Below are 23,628 nucleotides of genomic sequence, written 5' to 3' on the forward strand. Positions count from 1 at the left end.
TCATTATTTCTTTGGAACATTCAGTTGACTTGGCTGGTAATGTCTGTTTATGCTGCAGATGAGTTTCGCCAGGAGCTTAGTTGGGATGGAAGTTACTTGGGGCAGAGTACCCTGTATTGCAGACCAGAATCAAGCATTCCCTTTCCAGATGCTGATATTTGAAAAACAAGACCATGTCAGTACCCTCTCTGTACAGTAGTAATTCACATACTTCTGAGTACCGGTCTTTTCAGCAGAACAGCCTAACGAATATTCTGAACACACAGTATGTATCCCAAGAATTGTGCTAAGCGCAACTGGTGATAAAAGATGAACAAAACGTGGTAGCCTCTCCCTAAAGAACAATCATCTGTGACAGTTAAATGGATAATATACAAACTGCAGGAGAAACACCACAGCAGGAATAACGTTGTCTATCTTGGGTCTGGATAAACACTTCATTGAAGAGGTGATATGTAAATTGGGTCTTGAAGGGCAAAGCCAGGTGTGACTGCATTTGGTCACGCAGCATTGCCAGGAGATTTTCATAATGTGTCACTGATGGTAACTAGTTCTGTGCTCCGTCCCCTTGTCCTCCACTCCAAGGACACAAGGACCTTCTACTCAGAACACTTTTTTTTTTTTTTACACAAATTCTCATGAAAAACTAGTATTAGGAAGCAAAATTTTTTTTCTGTATTTCTTAGTCAAAGACCATTTTATGCTCAAACATCCCACCAAGAGAGTAGAAGAGAGAACAGTCTGTTTACAAAAAAAAAAAAAAGAAGATCCACAGAAGTTAGATTACTCTCCCAAGCCACAAAACAAGCCTTCGAATTTGATCTCTTACGTAAAGTGTCCTGTAGTGTGGTTCCCTGATTTGTCGTCAACCATTCTTCTCTCTCTTGGGATCTAGACACACGGGAAACATCTCTTTCCATCCAAGCCAATACGGTTGATGCTTACTGGGCATTTACTATGTTCAAGATGCAGAGCCAAATGCCTTAGCATTTAGTATCCTGTGTGAGACCTTCCCGTTCATTCATTCGTGTAGTCATCAAGAGTCAGCATTGCACCTGCTGCATCCTGAAGCGTGTACTGAGTGCCGAGCTCAATTCATAGTAACATTATAAGGTGCTGCCTTAAATCACTTAGGACATCACTTAACACCCTCACTGACTGGTCCTTCAGATGTTAACAGTACCTGTCCTATTTTTCCTACCTTTTCTATCGCCTTGACACTATTGAGTCGGGAATTGGTGTTGTACCTGCATTCGTAATTATGAACATCGACAGTCCTTTCATTGAGCAGAGGAGGAAACCAGGATTGAGAGTGGGGAAATAAATGCTCAAGGATGTATGGCATGTCAGTAATAGAGCATGGGCTAGAATCCGTATCTCATAACACCCTAGCAGAAAATCTTTCCATACTTCTTAGTCCTCATAATTTACATAAGTGCCTTCTTAAAGCTAGATGACAGGGTTAAAAGATTGACCTCAGAAGGGTCACTCTTACCTCTTATCTGTCTACGGAAACCAAGAAGAGTCAGTAGAAACATGACTGGAGGACAGTGGAATGAAGGGTGGAAGGGAAAGGCATCTTCTTATAGTGAAGATATTTATACTCGGGCTAGCATCTTCGGGAAATGCTCAGAAAGCGAAAGAGAATAGCCTTTGGTAGTTTAATAATCATTGACTTCTGCTTCAGACCATGACACAGGAATGATTGTGGACTTACTCTCCTGACAAAAAAAAAAAAAAAGCAAAAAAAAAACCTATGAACTGAACAAATTATATGAAGCACCTGAATATATAGATACTGAAACTCACATAAGATATTAAATTCTTGCTGTTTTCAGGCATTGATAGGTAGCACAGGGCTCTTAGTCTTGAGTAAAGAAACACGGTAAGTCCCACAATGGCTCTGGCTTTCTGCCTGGGGCCTCTTTCTGGTTTGGGCACAGAATGGTGGGGCTCAAGCTCAAAGTTGATCTTAATGAGCTCAGAAGGCAGATAATGGAATTCTAGGCTACCAAAATAGCTGGGTGTTGCAGGACAAAGAAATAGAGAAAAGGAAGCCTTGTGGTAGGAGCAAGGATAGAGTTTTGTGTGGGGATTCGCTTTGGGTTGTTGGCTAAGGGCTGGCTGGCTGTGCATGTGTGGAATGAGACTTGTCTGTGAGCCCTAGCACAGGTTGCCTGCTGTAGGGCTGAGGACTGAATGATGATGCCAAGTTCATGCAGTGCTGGGAAACCTAGGAGAGTCCAGTCACCTGAATGAAGAGACCTCACTGAGCTCAAGCATCCAGTTGACTCCCCAGAGCAGCCATATCTTAGGAGTGGGGACTGTGCCCTTGAGTAAGGGCCATACCGTGGGGCTAAGTTCAAAATGGAAATACAACTTTAAAAGACTTTAAAAAATTAATACAAGGGGGGCGCCTGGGTGGCTCAGTGGGTTGGGCCACTGCCTTCGGCTCCAATCATGGTCTCGGGGTCCTGGGATCGAGTCCCGCGTCGGGCTCTCTGCCCGGCAGAGGGCCTGCTTCCTCCTCTCTCTCTCTCTGCCTGCCTCTCTGCCTGCTTGTGATCTTTCTCTGTCAAATAAATAAATTTTAAAAAAAAATTAATACAAGGGCGCCTGGGTGGCTCTGTGGGTTAAAGCCTCTGCCTTCCGCTCAGGTCATGATCCCAGGGTCCTGGGATCGGACCCTACAGTGGGCTCTCTGCTCAGTAGGGAGCCTGCTTCCCCTCTCTCTCTGTCTACTTGTGATCTCTGCCTGTCAAATAAATAAATAAAATCTTTAAAAAAAAAAAAAAAGAATACACACTTGACTTCACCAAAAGAATCTGCCAGTAATTTACCTGCCTGCCAGGGCAAATTCAGTGCCTCTAAAGAAAGACTGTATTACCCAGACTCTCTGCACTATGACACTACAGTGTTTAACATACAATCATAAATTAGTGGACATAGAAAGAGTCAGAAGGTGTGGCCCCTACTTAAGGGGAAAAGCAATCAATAGACCCTAAAGTGACTCTGAAGTTTGAGTTTGCAGGCAAGTACTTCCAAGTTGCTATTATACATATGTTCAGAGACTTAGAAGATGGATAAAGTAAGCAAATGTACAGAGAAATGGAAATGGTAAAAAATTTACCAAATAAAAATTCTGGTACTAGAGATGAAATTTTAAAATTCACCACAGGAGATCAAAAGTGAATCAGAGATTGTATTTAAAAAGGGTTAGTGGACTTGGATACTGGTCAATAGAAATCACCTAATCTGCAAACCAGGGAAATAATATTGAAAAAAATTAAAAGCCTTGGTGACTTTGTGGGATGATACCAAGATGATGGGTATGATTGGAATCATGGAGGAAGAGGAGAAAGGAAATGGGGCAGAAGAATAATGCTAGAAGAAATAATTACCAAAACCTTCCCAAATTTGCTGAAAAACCTTAACTTACATATCCAAGAAATCCTAGGAAACCCCTAGCAGGGAAAATACAAAGAAAACCACACTTCAGTATGTCATAGTTACACACCTCAAATATAAATTATACATATCAATACAGTTTTTGTCAGTTATACCTCAGAGTAGAAAAAATAAAAGCCCCTCTCCCCCCCCCCCACAAAACCCAGATCTGACAAGGACAAGAAGAAGCTAGCAGGGGAGAGACCCTTTCCTGGCTGTGGTCAGGAAGAGACCTTGAGGTGGGAGAAGGAGTTCTAGTGACACTGTACTACAGTTTGCAAGTGGAGGAAGGGGGCATGGGGAAGGAGGGTGGGGGGCCCCTTGGCTGAAAGGCCAGGAAATTATTCTGTAGAGCCTCCAGAAGGAAAGCCAGTGCTTCCAACGCCTTAATTTTAGCTTAGTGAGACCCTTGAGATCTATGTCAGACTTCTTACCTATTATCTCACAAAACTTAAGATCATAAATTTGTGTTAACAAGCTCTAAGTGCACAGTAATTTGTTACAAAAACAACAGAAAACCAGTATGGGGTGGAGAAAGATACACCAGGCAATAAGTAAACCCAAATGCCTACGTTAATACCAGACAAAGTAAATTTAAAGACAAAAATGATACCACTGGTAAAGAGGGACATTTCATACTGATGAGAGGTTCAGTTCATCAGGAAGATACAATAACCATAAAAATTTATGTACCGAGCAAGAGCTCCAAAATACATGAAGTAAAAATGGACAGAATTAGGGGCCGCTGGGTGGCTCAGTGGGTTAAGCCTCTGCCTTCAGCTCAGGTCATGATTCCAGGGTCCTGGGATCGAGCCCCGCATTGGGCTCTCTGCTCAGCGGGGAGCCTTCTTCCCCCCGCCCTCTGCCTGCCTCTCTGCCTACTTGTGATCTCTCTCTCTCTCTCTCTCTCTCTCTCTCTCTGTGTCAAATAAATAAAAAAATTTTTTAATGGACAGAATTGAAGAGAGTAATAGACAAATCCACTGTCACCAGCTGGAGACTTTAACCCTTTCTCTCAGCAGTTGACAGAACCATTAGACAAAACAAATCAGTAAACCAGTAAGGACTTAGATCTGAACAGCACCTGACCTGACACTTTTAGAACACTGTACCCACATTTAGCACACACGTCCTTGTGCACACAGTACATTCACTGTATAAACTACCTGCCGGGCCACTAAACAAGTCTCCATAAATCTGAAAGGATTGAAAGCCTACCTGGAGAAACAAAGGAAGTTGTGCTAAGTATGTTCTTTGTCTACAATAGAATTAAATTAGAAATAAGTAACAGTAACAGATGTTTAAGAAACAGAAACTAAAATGCTTCTAAATAACCCATAGATAAAAGAAGAAGTCCTGTGGAAAAAGAAAATATTTTGAAGTCAAGGAAAATGAAAAGCACAGTTATGTCAAAATTTGTGTCTTGCCCCTATAGCAGAGCTCAGAGGGAAGGACCTGTCTTTGCAAGCCTTTTACAAGACACGTTCAACATCCAGAGCGCTGTCAGCTATCCCTGAGAGCTGTTCCTTCCTTCCTTTGTGGAGCTGTTTTTCCCTGTACCAGTGATAGCATTTTAACACATGTATCCACTAGCATTCCAGTGTCTTCCTTTCTAGACTCCGAAAGCTCTTCCAGGACTTGAAAGACTGCCGTCCTCTTCGGCATTCCATCTCCTGGTTCGAGCACAGGCCTGAATGAGGGACTGGGAAGGGGACTCTTGTCCACGACAGCCCAGTGGAAGCAGGCAGGGTCGGGGCCGCTAGCCCCGCCACAGCTGAGGAAGCCAAAGCCGCAGCGTCACTCAGTGAGCAAGTGACGAAGCCAGCTTTCCAGTGTTCCTCGCGCCTTTCCTGGCAGGCCCTCAGCTGCTGACGGAGCTCTCCGCATTAGAGACAAGCGTCTCCTCTTCGAGGAGCAAAACTGATACCAGAGTCAACAGTAAACCTTCAGCAGGTCCCTAAATGTCACCATGTGGCCTGCCTTCTCCGGAGGATCAGGGAGGGCACGTCTGAGCTCTCCGAGGCTTTTCACAAAAGCCTCCATGAAGCCTCCCACAGGGACCCCCCTCCCCTTTCTGTAGCAGGTGGAAAGAGCTAGGCCCAGGCCTGTCAGGCGGCTGTGGCCAAGCAGGGCGGCAGCGAGCAGGCGAGGGGGGCAGGTGGGGACCACCGCAGGTCCAGCCCCCAGCCCCAGCCTGGGGGTGCAGGCTCCCCAGAAGGGCTTTGCTTCAGGGCTGGAGGCCGGGCTGTGGGCCATGGGAGCGCCGTGGGGTGGCGCGGTGGCTCGGCTGCCCACGCCGGGAGGTGGGGGCTCTGCTCTCTGAGCCTCTCTCGTTTCTCTCTCTTCTCCCTGGGTTTCAGTTTGTCACTGGGGTTTGTTTCCCCTTTGTCTCTGGTTCAGCTTCCTTTTCCTGTTTGGTCTTAAGTAGAGTCTAAAAATCAAGTTGCTGCCCTCCGAGGGTCTGTGGTCCTCTGATCGGCATAGCCTGTGGGAGGACAGGACTCACCTCCTCAGGGTTCCCTGTGCTAAAGCCTTTCAGCCATGGCCACGGGGTGAGTATGGGGACCAAAAAGGGGACAGAGGAATGTCAAAAGGAAACCTAGACTCATAATTGTGTAGAGCTGAAGGGACCATAGAAATCATCCCAAACCCCCTTGTTATACTAAGGGGGAGATCAGGGACCAGAGGGCGAGGGACTTACCCGGGGTCTCAGGGCAAGTTAGGCACAGAGCCCACTCCCTCTCCATCTGCTGGTGTGTCATTACATAGGCCCGTGTCCCTCGATTTCTGTGATCTGTAATGGCTTCTGTGTTGAAGGCACTGCTCAGAAGTCCAAGACGGCTGCCTCCAATTGTAGATGGGCTCTGAACCGTCTAGGGGGTTGTGGTTGGCTCTGAGGTCCTGGGCTCTTCTCTCAGGTTGTTTTCTCTGAGTACTGGGCAAGGAGGGAATCACCGAGGTTCCTTTTTAAATGGAACTTCAGGAACTGACTAGCAGAGTCCTGACCTGCTTGAGAGGCTGGTGACCGAGGCCATCGGCCCGTCAGACTCCCACCACTCAGGCCGTGCGCAGGTGGCAGCCAGGCCACACTGTGCGTGTCTTCTTGTGGGCACTCTCTCCGACGTTGGGGTGACACCTCAGCTGTGATTCTCCCCACCTTGCGACCCCAGGAAACATGGTCAGTGATAAGACAGTTCTGTCCCCCGGGAACTTGGGGTGTCAACTCGATTAACTCAGTACTAACTTTGTGTCGCCATCGCTATACAAAGTGCTGCTTCACTGGTTTTCTTTCTTTTTTTTTTTTTTAAGATTTTATTTATTTATTTGACAGACAGAGATCACAAGTAGGCAGAGAGGCAGGCAGAGAGAGAGGAGGAAGCAGGCTCCCTGCCGAGCAGAGAGCCCGATGCGGGGCTCGATCCCAGGACCCTGAGATCATGACCTGAGCCGAAGGCAGAGGCTTTAACCCACTGAGCCACCCAGGCGCCCCTTCACTGGTTTTCTTACTTGGTTCTGTCGGCCATGTTGGCAGATCAGGAAGGTGTCAGCACTCGACTTTTGAGGAGGAAGAAGCCAGCCTCTGGAAAGCAGGGACGCTGGCCTCGGGTCGCATGGCTGCGAGAGGCAGGACGGCTGCCCCCTGCATTTTTCCCAGGGTGCCGCATAGGCGTTCTGGAACTGGTCGGCAGCGAGCTAATAGAGCCGGCCCCAGGCGAGCGATTGTGGCCCCTAGGCCTTCTGCTCCAAGCACGTATTTGGTGAGGGGCGTCGCAGCCTCGGCCTGGCTGTCGGAGTCCTTTCCTCTCGGCCCAGAGTCGCCAGGGCCTGGGAAACGCTGTCTCTTTGTGGTTGGCTTTATTCCTGCTCCTTTGCAGCCGGTTTTCTATCACTTTAGTAATTTTCCTATAACTCTGAAGGACTTGTGGGTGGAGCTGTGGAGAACTGAATACTTTGATTTCAAAGGTGTGTGCACTTCCAGAGTGGGTGAGGACCGGAGTCGTTTTCAGCTGTGAATTACAGTGTGAAAAGCTCAGGCAGTTTACTCTGCCCTGTCCACTGCCGCTGCAGAAAAACGAGTCCAAAGTAAAGGGGGAGGAAGCAAAACGGGTTTTTTTAAGGTTTTTTAAAATAGTAAGAGTCTTAGAGGTCTCCATCTTGAAAGGCCCTTAGAGCCGACCCACAGTCGGGCAATCGGGTCAGTGGTGCTTTGGGCCTCTTACCCTCCACTTCAGCCAAATTAACTGTCTTTTATCTTTGTAAAGTATTCTTCAGGATCTCTTTGAGGGGAAAAATGTACATTGGCAATGTTGGTCTTGAAGTCTGGATACTTCCTAGCAAGTCCAGTTCTGAGGTACACAGATCAGGAAACTGAGGTGGAGAGCCCTGGTAGGACCGGTCTGGTGAAGGAGGTGGTGGCCCAGCCAGGCGGAAAGCCGGGGGTCCTGCACGGCCTCCCCACACCCAGCCAGAGGGGCAGCGTCAGTAGCCACGAGCAGAGCCGCTGGAAAACCTGCAGGCTTTTTGGTCCTCCCGCTGCTGACCTAACGGGGTACGACATCTAGATTCCATTCACCCGCGTGCCTGTAGCAGGCATCCACAGGGCCTTTGGATCATGGAAACTTCTTCTGGCGCCCACTCTGGCCACCCAGAAGCCAAGCAGCATTTCCCCGAGCACTTGGCCGTGGGCTGGGAGCGGGAGTGCATGGAGCCCATGGCAGTGTCCAGCCCACCGGGACCACGCTGGCAGCGTTGCCTTTCATTCTGTCGACAGTCCTGCGGGCAGTGGGGCTTGGTTTTTTGCTTCCATTGCACAGAGGAAGAAACCAAGGCAGAGAAGGAGCGACTTGCCGGGAAACAGCCTTGAGCTCCGGCTGCTGGCTCCGTGCTGCCCTTCCGCACGGACTGAGAGCTGCTCCGCTTGGGCATGCAGAGACGCACGGGGTTGGGGGGACAGCACTCGGGAGTGGAGAGCCCGCGAGTCCCCAGCCCCACATGGCACACACAGTGTAGACGGGAAGAGCAGCAGGAGTTGAGACGTTGGGGCTGTCGGGACCAACTTTGAGGAGAAAGTGGGACCTCGGGTGAACTCCAAAGGATAGTGCATGATTTTCAGAAAGGCACCGAGCGGGGCACCTGGGCAGCTCAGTGGGTTAAGCCTCTGTCTTTGGCTCAAGTCATGATCTCAGGGTCCTGGGATCGAGCCCTGCATCAGGCTCTCTGCTCAGCAGGGAGCCTGTTTTCTCCTCTCTCTCTGCCTGCCTCTCCTCTTGCTTGTGATCTCTTTCTCTGTCAAATAAATAAATAAAATCTTAAAAAAACAAAAAAGAAAGAAAGAAAAAGGCACCGAGCAAGCATCCCGGTCAGTGTCAGCCAGGGGCTGCTCCAGGCGCCAGGGAAACAGGGGACGAGACAGGCTGTCCTGTCCTGAAACTGCACTGGGGGCAGGGTCAGGAGGGCACGCAGTCAAGAAACCATAAGCCAAAGACAGAGAGACCAAACAGCACTAGAGGCTGGTTGCAGATGACCAGGCCATCGCCTCACCTAGCGCCCAGGTGGGGGACCTTTATTCAGATACCTCCGCCATGACGTCGTGAAGCCACCATGCAAAACTCTGGAGATGGAAGCATGGGGGGGGGCACATAGGGAGGGACAGCAAGTGTAAAGGCCCCAACGGGAACAGTTTGGTGGGGTCAGGGGTCAAAGAACAGGAAGGCTGAAGCTACGTGAACCAGGGGAGAGGGAATGGCGACACCGGCCAAGACGTGGACAGGCCTTCTCACGCAGAGCCGGCAAGCCTGGTGAGGGGGTTAGATTTTGTTTGTTGTGTCGTGGGAAACCTTTTGGAGGGCGGTAAGCACGGGGAAAGGCATCCGATGGAGGGCTGAGAACAGTCATTCTGGGTGGCTCATGATCTGTGTTGTGGCAGGAGTGGAGGCAGGGAGCCCTCCTGGCGGGCTTGGAGTCGTCCAGGTGAGAGGGGGCGGTTGGGGCTGGGGGGGGGGGGACAGTCAGCGTAGGCAGGGAGCAAGAGCTGGGCTCGGGATGCACTGCGGAGATGCGGCCCCCAGGACATCCCGCTGGGTCACCTGTGGGTGTGAAGGAAGTACATCAAACCAGACTCAGGTGGCCTGTGGTTTCCCTTGCCGTGGTGGGGGGGGGGGCGCCATGTAAGCACCTAGAGTGCCAGCTGGGGGTCCGTGGGGTTTGTGAGCCTGTGCAAGACAGGCTGCCAGTAAATGGTGGTCGAACGAGTCTGCGCTTAGTGGGAACCCACTGATTCCAGAGTGTGGCAGGAAGGGCCACAAAAGAGGATGTGTCTGCCCCTTTCTAGTGGAGCCACTAATTTCAGTCCCTTCCCTGGCCTCCCTCTTGTCCTCATTGTGTTTGGTTGGCGTTTTGTTTTTTCTAAAGGCTTATCAGCTTCCTACATACTAGGTAACTTATTTACTATTTTTATTACTTATCTCTCTCTCCACACCTGTAAAATCTAAGGAGGGGAGGGGCTCTTGTCTGTTTTGCTACATTTATCGAGTAGCTGGATTTAATTAACTACGTTTGATGTGTGTGCTGGAGATACCCGGCCCACTGAAGCTCCTTCTCCGTGCAGCTTCCCATGTGGCGTGGTGGAGAAGAGGCCAGAAGAGCAGACGTTTCGCTCGCTCTCGGGTGGTGGAGGCACCAAGGCTCCCTGTCCAGTTGCTAGCTGGTTGGCTCTTCGGGCACACTAATTGCCCCTTGTTCCACTGCCCTCAGATGTTGAATGCGTAAAGGTGTGAGAAGCCTCACACAACCCGGGTCCGACCTACACCTCTGCGTCTAAGAGTCTAGACTGCCTCTAAGAGGAACATTTCCTGAACGTGTTGTCATCATAGGCGAGTCAGAGTCCAGAGCTTACAGTCAGACAGGCCATGGGAGAGCACATTGTTCAGCAGCTGCTCCCAGGGGCGTGTAGCTAGGTCACTTGGAGAGCTTCTTGAAACTTCTCTGTCTTCTCTTGTTCCAAAGAATCAGATGTGCCTCCAGCTGAGACACATTACCACACAGGTTCCGGGCCACTCTCATGAGAGTGTGAGGTGTTCCTCGGGTGTCCTCGGCTGAAGATGGCTGGCAACCAGTCTCATCCAGTGGTTTTACTTTGGTGGCTGAACCCAGAAAGGCAAAAAAGAACAACAGTTATCATTTCTAGAGTGTTCCGTGCCAGGCACTGTGATATATGCCGTATTTAATCCTCATCCTCTGAGGTGTTGTACTGTTGGTCCCAGCTTGCAGGCAAGAACAGGGCTCAGCAAAGAGATCACTCACTCCAGGTCACGGTGGTCTCACTTGACAGTGTTGGATTTGAAACCAGATCTCTTGTGTTCTCAAAAGCTAAGCTTAGCTGTAGCCTCTTGAAGGAACTCACCCCAAATTTCAGAGTCAAGGTTAGGACCAGGGCCTCCTAATGTCTGTTATCATGCAGTCTCTGATTTCACACCATTCATACCACGAGAGACACAGAGACCTCCTCTGTCCTCCTGTGGCACCCTACGCCTCTGTCTGTCATTCATTCGTCATCTGCGCACCCAGGGCATGGTGTCACTCCTTTCTGCCTGTCCCTGTGCTTGCTCAGGTATGTAATGAACTGAGCTGATTGCCATGCTAATGATCAGGAGTATCTGCTGGGGTTCAGCGAGGTCTCATTCCTCAGCTATTAATTTATCCTTGGAGATAAGCATACTGCCCCAGTCCTGGGTCCAGCCAGATCTCCGTAGCTGTCCCAAGGCTGTGTTAAAACCCATTCCACTTCCACAAGTAAGCAGAATCACAGACGGCGAGGACACAGGCATGTACTGGAATTTATAAACGTTTCTGAGGTTTGAGTAGCCCCAGTGTCCTCATGGACTATCGAGCGGCTCCCCACAGAAAGTGTTATGTTGGTGGCCTGGAAAGAAAGTGTGGGAAGTGGGTGTGAGACAGCTTCTGTCTGAGAATATCAGACTCTCGCAACAGTTGGTTGGAGTGTTTTTTCCAGATTCCACTAGACTCCGCAGAGAAGTGGAGAACAGCTGTCCAAGCATCTGGGCCAGTGGTATTATAGCAGAGAAAAGGCAAACATCTCGATGGTAGGTGACAGAGCAGGCTGATCCTCCCAACCAGTTCGGATGGAAGGAAAGATTCCATTCTGGGCTCACGCAGAATTTAGGCTTCATACAGCCAAAGCCTTCCTTTCATTCTGACGCTTACAAAAGTGGGGCTCAAACAGTCAGCATTTGAGTTTCTGCGTTTGAAAACACGCAGACCTCACCCACTGTTTTCGTTGCCATAGTTCAGCCGTTCTCAAATGTGGTTAGGAGAACTGCCCTTTTAGGGGTTTGTGAGTCAAAACTATATTTATAGTAACATTAAGACATTGTTTGCCTTTTTCACTCTTATCTCACAAATGCATGGTGGAACTTTCCAGAAGCTACATGACATGTGTTGACATTGTCACTGTGACAGGTAATGAAATGGGTGCTTGTGCGTTCTTGTGTTTTAGAAAGTTCTCAGTTTTAGTTTCGACTGTGGTGAATACAGATAGACTTAAGCTACGTAAACAGAAACTTTTTGGCATCCTCAGTAGTTTTTATGGGAGTAAAGCGGTCCTGAAACAAAAAAGTTTCGAGAACCTCTTTTGTAAAATAGTCCATTATGAGCATGAGCTGCAGGAGGCGCACACAGAATCAGTGAGCCCCCAGTTCAGGATGGCGGCGCCTGCGGGAGAGGAGGGGCCCTGAGATCTGGGGAGAAGGTGCCCAGTTTCACTTGAGGTGACACCACATCCCAGACTGAGTGGTGGGATTGTGGGGACCCACTTCTCACAGGTATGAAACATTTCAGAATACGCGTTTTAAGTTGAGAACCTAACATTAAACATATTTTGAGCCTGTTGCCACTTAGAGGGGAAAAGCCACCCTATGAATGGTTGACTAATTCTCAAGGGGGGAATGCACCTTTCCACTGGAGAGATCTGGCAGCCATTCCCTTAATCCACTTTGCATCTGAAAGAGGAGGCCACTAACATTGGGTGCCTTCTGCTGGGCTGGGGTCCAGTAAGTACCACCATCACCTGTGCCGGGTTCTCGCTGAATCCAGTCGTAAGAAACAGTCCAGAATGTGGACAGCCTACAAGGCAATTGGCCTTAGCTCTTCACACAAAAAAGTCAACATCGATGAAAAATAGAACATGGCCTAACATTGTAGCTTAGGAGAGAAAAAGCGGACAGTGCAACCAAATGTCATGTGGTAGATCGTGGACCCATACAAATCAAACATTTCGGGGGAAATTGGGTGACTTTAAGGTGGCTCTGTATTAGCTATTAGTAAGGTATTTTCTTAAATGTAATAATGGTATTTAAGTTATACATTAGAATGTCCTTATTTTAAAGAAATGTGTGCTAAAAACCTTAGGATTGAAGTAACACGGTATCTGCAACTTTCAAATGGTTCAGAAAAAGAAAAAAAACATAGAAGAGATAAGTCACATGTGGTAAAAATGCTTTACTAAGTAAAGCAGAAAAGCCCTGTTGTATGGCGGAAAGGAAGATCTGTGGTCTAGACACGGCCCTTCCACATAACAGCACAGGACCCTAGGAGACACTCCCCTTCTCCAGGCCTGTTTCCTCCATCTGAATAAAGTACTTATTATTATTTCTCAGCTCTGACAAAGCTGTGATTCCAAGTCCCTGTGTTCCTTAGTCACTGAACTGAGACATCGAGGTGTAGGCAAATGCTAAAGCAGACATTTATCCGAAGGTGTTTACTGAGCAATCACTAGTCACAAGCACCGGGGCTACCGAGATGAACAATATTTTTAAAACAAACCAAAAAAGAACTATCCTCATGGGGGACAGAGAAAACCAGCAGACCTTCAGTACAGTGGTAAGTGGCGTAAGGAAAGGTGAAGCAGCTTCTTCTCAGCGGGAAGGGATCGCTGTCGGGAGATGACACAGAAGACAGGTGGAGGACGGTCCCGGCAGAGCAGGGCATTTGAGCTGCCCTGGCATCAAGGCCTGGCTGGCGGGGCCCCTCCCGGGGATGAGCCCAAGCTCTGGATGCTCCACAGGACAGAACCTGACAGCCCAAGTCCCGCCTGGACACCCGAGGTGATTCTCCAGGCCACGGGGAAGAACCTGCCGGAGACCTTGGTTTCCTCTGTAGAGACATGTAGGTCATGACAGCTCTGCGTGTGGGTACAGAGGCACCTCACGCTGATTCCACCCAAGTCTCCGCTCACACAGGCGTGCCATTACCAGAGCCAGCATTTGCTCGCCCAAGATGGTATCCGGGGGCCGATCATGTTAGTAAACTGCTCTGGTTTATCTCCTCAGACGTATCCAAGCTCCAAGAAACTGAAAACCTAGTCAAGAAAGATCACGCCCCTCATTTTCCAGAGCCTTGCGTGTGTTCCCCTGAAGCCATGTCGCCAGCTAATGACAGGCCAGGCCCGGGCTCCCTTCACTCCCCACACCGTCTCTGTGATGGACAGTGTTGACTTGATGCCCCTGGCCTGTGTTTCTGATACATCTCTGATCCCTGGCTCACACCAGCCCCTCAGATTTTTCCTTTCTGCCCCTGCTCACTGGCAAAGACTGGCCAGAAAAGGGGCAGAGTAGAAATGAACCAAGTTGCTAGCACTGTCAGCCAACCGAAGGGTGCAGAAAGGGGCCAAGAGGACAAGAACAAGGGCAAGTCTGTCACCTCTGGCAAATGGAAGGCCACCAGTGGCCCTGGAGAGAGGGACTGGAGTGGAGCGGGTAGGGGGCCTGCACTCTGCTGGTGGGGCCCGGAGGAGACGGCACAGCAGGCGAGGGCCGAGGGGTGCGGCGTGTGTTTGTGGAGGCAGAGTTGAAGGGTGAGTGGGAGCACCCAGCGAGTAAGGCCCTAAAAGCCAGAAGCAGAGGTCTCCAGAGAAGGGAGGAAGACAGGGTCTGAGCTAGTGGTGCCTGTTGTTGGGGACAAGTCACTTCAAGTAACGTGGGGACAAATGTGATCACTTGCTCATGAGGGTTGTTGAGTATCCCATGACATCACACGGGCTTTGATGCAAGGGACCTGCACATCGGGCAGGAGGGGCACTTCATGCTTCAGAGAGAGGGGGTGGCGAAGGAGAGGACGGTCCCCTCCCCTCTGAGCCTCGCCGTGGTGCTGGGGAGTAGCCTCGCACGCCAGAGCGCCCAGACAGGTTTCCATGGCCCCCACCTCCCGCGGCGGCTGCCCTCCTGCCGGCTGAGGGGCTTCCTTCCTGATAATTCTCAGCCCGCTTTTCAAGTTCACTTTCATCGCTTGCATGTTGAAAGTAAACAAGTCAGGACTTTACCAGCCGCCTCAGAGTCTGGCTCTGTTTTGGCTTGGCTTTGGGAACATTTATTTATGGCCACTTCTCTCTGGCCTCCCCTGTTCCCTCGTCACTTAACTAGTTCGCTCAGCAGCTGCTGAGCCTGGGCTCGCGAGGGCTGTGGCCCCGGACTCCATCGGGAAGGCCATGGGGGAGCTGATGGCTCACCCTGGGGCCTGCCCTCCAGCAGCTCTCCTCTTGGGAGGAAGATAAGTGAAAGAGCTCTCGGCAAAGCTTGAAAGTGATCAGAGGACACAAGGCCAACAAGGGGGACAAGGGGCAGCCGCACACGTGTTGAGCACGCGGACTGTACTGGATACTGGGCACCTGCACAGAGAAAAATACCTACATTTTCTTGGCTCTGTTTTACGGAAGAGAATTCCTCCCGCAGAACCCCATGATTTCCCTGTGACGGCATTAGCATGCCCATTTCGTACATGTTCATGTTTCCTGCTAGACTGTAATCCCTTCGGGGCAGGGACATGTCCTTTTCATCCCCAGAGACTTACATCCTGCTGTTCCCTTCGTAGTTACCAAGTGAACGGGAATGAACCAGATGTTTGCTGAAGGCCGTGACACTTGGCCCAAGCTTTTAAAAGAAAAGGTGAGGCGCAAACCTGTGGACATAGGAGGAAGAAGACACCTTAGGCAGAGGGAACTCCTTTCTTCTTCAGTTTCTTGAGTGATTCTGGCAAGTCATTTTAACTGGCCCAGCAGCGTCAGGAGGATGCTTTCGCCATCAGACCTGGCTTACCGCCAAGCTGCTGGCTGGGCCGTGGACAGACCAACCTTCCTCACACTTGGCACCAGGCATGGTGTGGGCAACCCAGTGTCCAGAGAGCACAAGGAATTTGCCCTATCGTCCTGGAACACCCAAGGTAAACAGGTGGGATAGGAACTGTGGACTAAGCCTTTGACCACCCCACAGGGAAGCCTGTCTTGAGGAAGTGGTCCTCGCCTTGGTGGCACTCATGCCCAGCAGAGGGACCCAAGGTAGAAGGCTGTTGGACGTCCCCTGCCGTGAGACCTGTTCTGTGCCAAGGCATAGGATATGCCAACTGGGTTCAGAGAAGGACCATCTAACTGAGCCTGGGGCTTCCAGGAGTGCTTTCTAGCAGAAGTAACATGGGTCTCAGGTCTGTAGGATGAGCAGGAATTACTGGGAAGCTAGGCTAGGAAAAGCATCCCAGGCGGAGGGAACAGCATGAGCTGGAGCAGCGAGGCCATGGAGAATGGGGACAGTGAGTTATGAACAAGGTAGGCAGGGCACAGAGTGTGACGGCCCTTGGGGCTGCGGAGAGAGCAGCGAGGCCATGGAGAATGGGGACAGTGAGTTATGAACAAGGTAGGCAGGGCACAGAGTGTGACGGCCCTTGGGGCTGCGGAGAGCAGGGATCGGACCCTAGTCTTCGGTGTAGGCTGCAGGGCTCCCGGTACTGCTCTGAGTACTAATACTTGGGAAGTCTCTCTGGAGGAGGGGTCTGAGAATTTGCGTTTTAATGAACACCTCACCTGATTCTCACACCGCACACAGTTTTGAGAACCGTGAGTGCAAAGTGAGAAGAGAAGAAAGTCTAACTGGTTCACATTGGGGAGCACCAAGATTTAAAGTGGTTTTTCAGTCTGGTTTGGAGCAACGGCCCCTTGAGAACACGGTGAAAACCTACTTCGGAAAAAGTTGCACACTCACTTTTGCAAATAATTTCAAGGAGTTCTTAGACTCGTTAAGCCTTTCTGTGGCCCCCATTTTAAGCACCCCTCCTGTAAGTGGTGAATAAAAACCTCGAACGAAGAAGCCTTCACGGAGCCACCAGAGAGAAGTGGGAGCCAGGGAGGAGGCAGGGGCAGAAGCAGGAGACATCTTCAAAAGTATGGACATTGTCGCAGCATTGTTCAGTACGAGAGGAGAGGTTTGAGAACTCCAGAGCAGCCGCCTGCCCTGGGAAGTGTGCGCCAGCGACCTTGTGCGGAGCTGTTTAAGTGTCCGTCGGGGACAGAAGCCAGGTTCCAGAGGGGCCTGGAGCAGGAGCAAGTGGCAAAGAAATGGGGGAAGCAGGCAGGCAGGAGCCTGATGGAAGAGAAGGGAGAGCCAGAGGGAGCAGCGGGGGTAGCAGTGGGCACCTGCTCACACTGACTCACTTCAGCCAAACTCACGTTCATGGGTGTTTATTGGGCGCTTAACCCTGTGACGGCTGTTGAGTGAAAGATAAAGAAGGAGCTCCCAGGAGGGTGATTGCTCACCCTGGTCTACCTGGGATGTACCAAATAACCTGCCTCCTGGGAAACCTCTTAGCCCCAGGCAAACCCTGTCCCCAGTCCTGCTGGGGAGACAGAGGGACAGTGTGATGACTTGATCTGTCTGCAGGGGGCAGCCACATCAGGGTACTGGGCTGAGCAAGAGGCTCTGCCAGAGCTGGGGGACAGCGAGGTACCATCCTTGTCCCTGCAGAAGAGATCTGAGGACCGGGCATGTGGTTCCTTGGCCAGAGGAGCTGGGAAGAGCAGCCCGCCCTCGCCCAGAACAGCCTTTGGTCTCCCCAGGCCTGGGCGTGCAGGGGGGTGAGGCCGAGGGCTCCTGCAGAAGCAGCCGCCCCCCGGCACTGGGCACGGTGAGCACCTCAGATCCTGAGCGTCTGGAGACAGACAGCAATGTCGGTAAGCCGGAACAGATGCTTTTATGTGGCAGCTGCTCGCTGTCTGAGAATAAACGGAGTGGGAATGTAAATGGGACGTTCCCACAGGCTCACGGTCATAAACACACTCAGAATCGTGCATTCCACAGACACTGGGTGTCTGCATCATACCAGCCACCGGAGTTACGAAGGGGAAAACAGCGGGGTCCCACTTTCGAGGCACTCATAGTCTCCTGGGGAAGGGGGTGTGTACGTGGACCCAGAGGACCAGGACCAACGAAAAGGGCCGTGATACGCCGCAGAGACAGCTCGGGGCTGCGGGAGCCGCCTCCGGCCTGAGGGGTCCCCATGCTGTGCGGCTCCCAGCCCGGGCCCAGATGTAGTTCTCCAGCAAGCATCTGTGGTTAGCCTCGTTCCTCTCTGTTCCCTTTTTGGCCTTATGTCCTCTGTCCTTAGTTGAATTTACACACTGTCCTCTAAGTTTTTGTTGAAAAAGAGGCCCAGAATCACAGTTTCTCTCCTCTGAGCGTCCTAACAAAAGGGTTCTTCAAAGCTTCATCAATGTCTCATCTGCCACTTGGAGGGGTAATGCAGGCTTCAATTTCTTATAAATTCCTGTGCCCACAAATACCTGAACAAAAGCCCAGATGACGATGGGATTGGACCATTTGTTCCAAGAGAACCTTCTTCTGGGAGAGAGATTCTGGTGGTTCCTCCTGCTCAGAGCAGGCTTATAGGTCCCCAGGAGGAAAGGTCCACCGACCCAGTGATGCAGCACCATAGAGAACAAACCAGACACTGAGTTTTGGCTGATTCCCCCCTCTAATCAGCTGGTGGTTCTGATCACAGAAAGACGGCCAGTCAGAGAGGAAGCCCTTCTCAGAACTGACCTCACCTTTCCCTCCGGCTTCCTGCACTTTGGGGTTCCTCAGAGCTGGGAAGGGCGGCAGCTCTGAGGCCACACGGGCACGGCTGCGGACGGTTGTGTGCGGATGGCTGGGGGAGGAGGGATTGTCCGTTTGCATTTATGTGTATGTTTGCATAAATAGTTTACTCACTTGCCCAGTAATATTTTTTTTTAAAGATTTTTTTATTTACTTATTTGACAGAGAGAGATCACAAGCAGGCAGAGAGGCAGGCAGAGAGACGGGAGGAAGCAGGCTCCCCGCTGAGCAGAGAGCCCGATGCGGGACTCGATCCCAGGACTCCGAGATCATGACCTGAGCCGAAGGCAGCGGCTTAACCCACTGAGCCACCCAGGCGCCCCCCAGTAATATTTTTAAAAAGAAAACATTTGTCTGACTGCCCTTAAAGGATAACTGATCTAGACAAATGAAGCGTATGATGCCTGTGGTTAGTACAGGGTTTTCATGTCCAGGGAAGATGCGGAGAAGACCGTCGTCTCGATGGAGCTCAGAGGCAATGTCCAGGCTGGGCAGCAAACAAGATTTTATTAAAACGGGCGCCTGGGTGGCTCAGTTATTAAGCGTCTGCTTTTGGCTCAGGTCCTAATCCCAAGGTTCTGGGATCGAGCCCCGAATTGGGCTCCCTACTCAGCGGGAAGCCTGCTTCTCCCTCTTCTACTGCCCCTGCTTGTGTTCCCTCTCTCGCTGTCTCTCTCTCTCAAATAAATAAAATCTTTTTTTTTTAAGATTTTATTTATTTATTTGACAGATCACAATAGGCAGAGAGGCAGGCAGAGAGAGAGAGAGAGAGAGGAGGAGGAGGAGGAGGAAACAGGCTCCCTGCCGAGCAGAGAGCCCGATGCGGGGCTCGATCCCAGGACCCTGGGATCATGACTAACTAAATAAAATCTTAAAAAAAAAAAAAAAAAGATTTTATTAAAACAGAAATCCCAGAGGGATTACAAGCAAGGTGAATCGTAAGTAGAAGAAATGGGTATTTTCTTGCATTCAGGTTTTGTTGTGAGAAAATAAGCCCAGACAAGCACCATCCAAATAGGAAAAAAAGACCTGTTCTCATTTTGGCTGACTCCAAGTTCGATTCGAACCTGAAGTGTTAACGACAAGGAACTGTGGCCATAACTAGAATAAGAAAATGAGTTCTTGGGTGCCTGGGTGGCTCAGTTGGTTAAGCGTCTGCCTTCAGCTGAGGTCGTAATCTCGGAGTCCCCAGATCAAGTCCCGCATCGGGCTCCCAGCTCCACGGGGAGTCTGCTTCTCCCTCTGACCTTCTCCCCTCTCTTGCTCTCTCTCACTCTATCTCTCTCTCAAATAAATAAGGAAAATCTTTTAAAAAAAGAAAAAGAAAGAAGGAAGGAAGGAATGAAAGAAAGAAAGAAGAAAAAAGAAAATGAGTTCCTGGGTTCTTGGTGTTCAGCACCCAGCAGGGGCGGGCACGGTGGTGGGTACCTTCCACCGTCTCCTGCAGCACCCGGGAGGTGGGAGCCCAGGCCCGCGCCGGCCGCCAGGAGCTGCGGTTCCCTGCAGACGCTGTTCTCGCCTCCCGGCCCCCGCCGGCTGTGCGCCTCCCCCACCGAGCGACCCGCATCCCCTTCCTCAGCTCGCCAGGGGCCGAAGGTCTGCGTCTGAAGCACACGCAGCGTTTTCTTCACAAAGTCTCCCAGCTTCCCCAGTCCCTCCAGTTCACCAAAGCGTGCCACGAGTTGTCTCGTGTTCAGGGTCATTGCGAGCTCTCTGAGGCGAGGAACCGTCATGTTTGCCTCCGCGTCACTAAGTGTACTTGACCCACTGGCATCTGTGCTTGTCAGACTGAGATGAAAACCTGCCACCCCGACATGGGACCCAGACGCTATGAGAACATGCGACAAAGCGGGCCTCATTTGAGGAGAGTGACTGGCAGCTTTGTCCTGTCGATAACGGTGTAGGGAGGGCCACGTGTCCCTTCAGTTGCCCAGTGGACTGTCATGGGCTGTCCCAGACACCTCTGTAACGGAAGGACTGTGAGTGCCGTGTCGCTCAGAACAAGGGAGGGGACGGCCTCACAGCTGAAACCACATCACAACAAAGCAGGCTGCTTCGGAGAGCAGTTTCTGTCGAAGGCTTCGTCTGCACACGGGCTGCTTTAGAAGGCGAGCTGCATGGGACATGAGAATGTCCCCTCTAGGCCCTGAGGTTCTGCAGTGAGTGACGTGCCAGGCTCTGGGCCCGCAGAGAACCAGACGGGCATGGCCCACCTGCGCGATGGCAGGGCCGTGTCTCTCTGGTGCTCCCAGAAGCAGACGCCAAGACCCTTCAGATGATGACGTGCAAGAGGTTTACAGGGAACCATCCGTGAAGGACGAAGGGAGCAAGGAGGGGGAGCCCCAGGCCAGGAGGCAGGAAGGGCACAAGGCTGAGTAAGAGGCATGTCAGGCTGGTGCAGGGCCCCGCGGAAGAGCCGCAGGTCAGGCAGGAGTGAGGCGGCTCCCGCTACACCAGTCATTGGTAGAGAGGGGCCCAGGGAAGCATGGCCTCTGCGCCTGCCTTCAGGTGGGCAGCCAGGGCGGCGGCGGCTGAGACGTTGGTGAGCTCTGCTCCCACAACAGGTTCTCCTGAAGGAGATCTGAAGGGCACACTTCAGCTGCTGCCCCACAGGGATTCTAGAAAGTGTTGCCCATCACACTGTACCTTCCGGATTGGTTTCCAGAATCCTCTCAAGGGCTTCCATGGTCACACACCAGCAAGTGGTAGAGCTGGGAGTTCAGCTCAGATCCATCTGACTCAGGAAGTCCATGGTCTGCTAAGTAATGCCCTGCGTATCTCGGGATCTCTCCCAGCCCGAGAGCATCAGGAACCACACCTGCTTGCCCATTCATGGTTAGCCACGAGCGTGTCCACAGCCGTAAGTGACGCAGTTTAGCCTATAACTTGATGTGTGCTCAGCTCGCATGGGGATGGAACCATAACTTGAGCCAAGGTCTGTCTACTGCTGTGGAGTTTCCTCTCACTGTCACTGGACTTCGTGAGGACAGGGCCCCAGAGACTTAGCCAGAGGAGGACGAACTCAGAGAAGTCAAAGCATAGCCACATTTTTGTGTTTTCTTTTTTTCCCCCTAATATGGCTATCCTCTGGGGAGGACCCAGGCCTATTTTGATCATCACTGATTTCCCCTTAAATATTTTTAAATGAGTGATGAATTACGGGGGGGGAAGAGTAGCACAGTTGTACGACCGAACCCTTTCAATTCACTCCCAACACATCTGCCCACCACATAGCTCTCCGCGCACAGTGTGGTCATTTGCTGTCAAGCACATGAGAGCCTCCCAGGCCCCAGAGCACCGCTGGGGGGGCCCGCAGGAGATTGGAGACCCAGCACTGGCACATCGTCAGTAGCCGGACAGCCGTGAAATGTGTATAGATGTTGGTGTAAAGCTCAGCGGAGGAATATGTGTGAAAAGGCATGTGTGTATCCCGGACACAAAATTATTATTAAGATTTTAAGTCTGGATCGCCCACTGCCCCAGTCATGAGAGAGCTGGGGCTGGAGGAAGCTGAGCCCTCTGGAACACTTAGGAGCTGACTGTGTAGACGAGGCTGAGGTTTCCAAGTCACTGAGCGCTCATCCCAGAGAAACCACTATTTTGTCACCCAACCCTGGGGGTGGGGAAAGGGATCTTCCTCAAATAACTTATTTTCCTGCCTTCTTAAATATGGTAAAGTGGACACAATGTGACTTTTTCTTGACTGCTTAGTCTCATAATTATGATCATCTGTTACTATTACACACTTTGACTTCTACATTAATTGGCCTCAAATTTGGGGCTTTAAATACTGTTTCTAATTCTTAAATTATATTAATTTGGCCATCCTTTCTGGTAACCACCACTCCTCACTGTTCTGGGCATGCCTACCTAGAACAAGCACGCCTTTTCAGTTTGAGCCTTTAATAGGCTGGAGACTAAGAAATGACACGTTCTAGGCCATCTGGCTCCTATGCGAGCAGAGAGGCCAGCGGGCTCTGAGACACTCCCTCTGAACGTCCTGACAGGAGCTGTAATGCTGATCATGGCAATGACCATCTTCTCTCTCTGGGGGCTTCTAGTGTTTCTTCCCTGCTTTTCGGTCATGTTCTGAACAGAGGAAATGTCTTCAGTGAAGTTGGACGCAGCTGTCTATTAGTTTTACTTGTATGCTGGGTTCTCCAGAAGGTCATGTAATCATTTGGTGTCTGCACAGCTGGTAGGATAATATCGTGTCATAGTATCATAAATAGAACATTTTGTTGGATGTTGTGAAGAATATTATGTGCTTTAGAGTCAGACAGAACTGGTTGGAAATCCCAAACGTAATCCCTGAATACCTGTGTGAATTCGTAAAACTCTTCCTAAGTGTCTGAGCCACCCTTTGCTTGTCCACAGAATGGGGGCAGTGAGTGGCTGTCCTGAGTTGTGACACGTAAGTGCTTTAATGCAGTGTCTTATTTAACACAGTGCCTCGAATGTTGTTGGCAGTCGGCAAATTAGAATTAGAATTCCTTTCTCATTCAGCACCTTTTCCCTGAGAGGAAAGCTGTGCGTCTTTTGTAAGCCGTGTAAGCTATTGGCACAGACCCTCCTTTGGTGGTCTTCGGAGAATGAGAACTCACAGATCAGCCCCTCCAGGGACAGTTGGATGCTCTTGGTATCAAGGGGCAGTTGGCCCCTAGTTCAGAAAAGGGAAAGCCTCATAGCGGAGCCTGACGCTTAGCTTTTCTCTCGGTTTGCAGCGAACAGAGTATCTGCCAAGCCCGGGCTTCCGTGATGGTCTACGATGACACCAGTAAGAAATGGGTACCAATCAAACCCGGCCAGCAGGGATTCAGCCGCATCAACATCTACCACAACACTGCCAGCAACACCTTCAGAGTGGTCGGGGTCAAGCTTCAGGATCAGCAGGTGAGCGAGCGAGGGAGCAACAGGCTGGGCTCGTGGGCGTACCCCTCCCCCCACTACACACACACAGTGAACAAAGTTCAGGAAAAAATAAGGTCGGGATTTGGAGTCGGAAGGTCTGGGTTCACATTCCCCCTGCGCGGCCTCAGACTGCACAGTATGAGACCTTGAGCACACGTAAGTTCTTTTCTGAACGTCGTTTTTCACATCTGTCTTGCAGAGACAGTAATCCACACGCGGTGTACCTCACTGTGTTATTATCCCATTAGAATAAAATAATAGACGGGAAACAGCTGTGGAAACGCTACTGCAGGCCGTGTTAGTGTCTCCTTCCGCCTGCACAGCCGTAAGTGACCTGTTG

General features: G+C 50.8%; 1 protein-coding gene across 6 annotated transcripts in view; it reads left to right on the plus strand.

Annotated features, from left to right (window-relative positions):
* The window catches only part of EVL (Enah/Vasp-like), a 143,667-nt gene that overhangs the window by 67,443 nt on the left and 52,596 nt on the right, over positions 1 to 23,628 (plus strand). For 2 of the 6 annotated variants that reach the window (XM_047735532.1, XM_047735530.1), the window contains exon 2: positions 23,102 to 23,270. In XM_047735532.1, the coding sequence (XP_047591488.1) occupies positions 23,102 to 23,270 (169 nt within the window). Of the gene's footprint in view, positions 1 to 5,849; positions 6,000 to 9,162; positions 9,246 to 9,394; positions 9,418 to 23,101; positions 23,271 to 23,628 lie in introns of those variants that run through there. The other 4 variants (XM_047735531.1, XM_047735534.1, XM_047735529.1 and 1 more) reach the window with 4 other exon arrangements.

Source organism: Lutra lutra, chromosome 7 (assembly GCF_902655055.1).
Source record: "Lutra lutra chromosome 7, mLutLut1.2, whole genome shotgun sequence".
Lineage (NCBI taxonomy): Eukaryota > Metazoa > Chordata > Mammalia > Carnivora > Mustelidae > Lutra > Lutra lutra.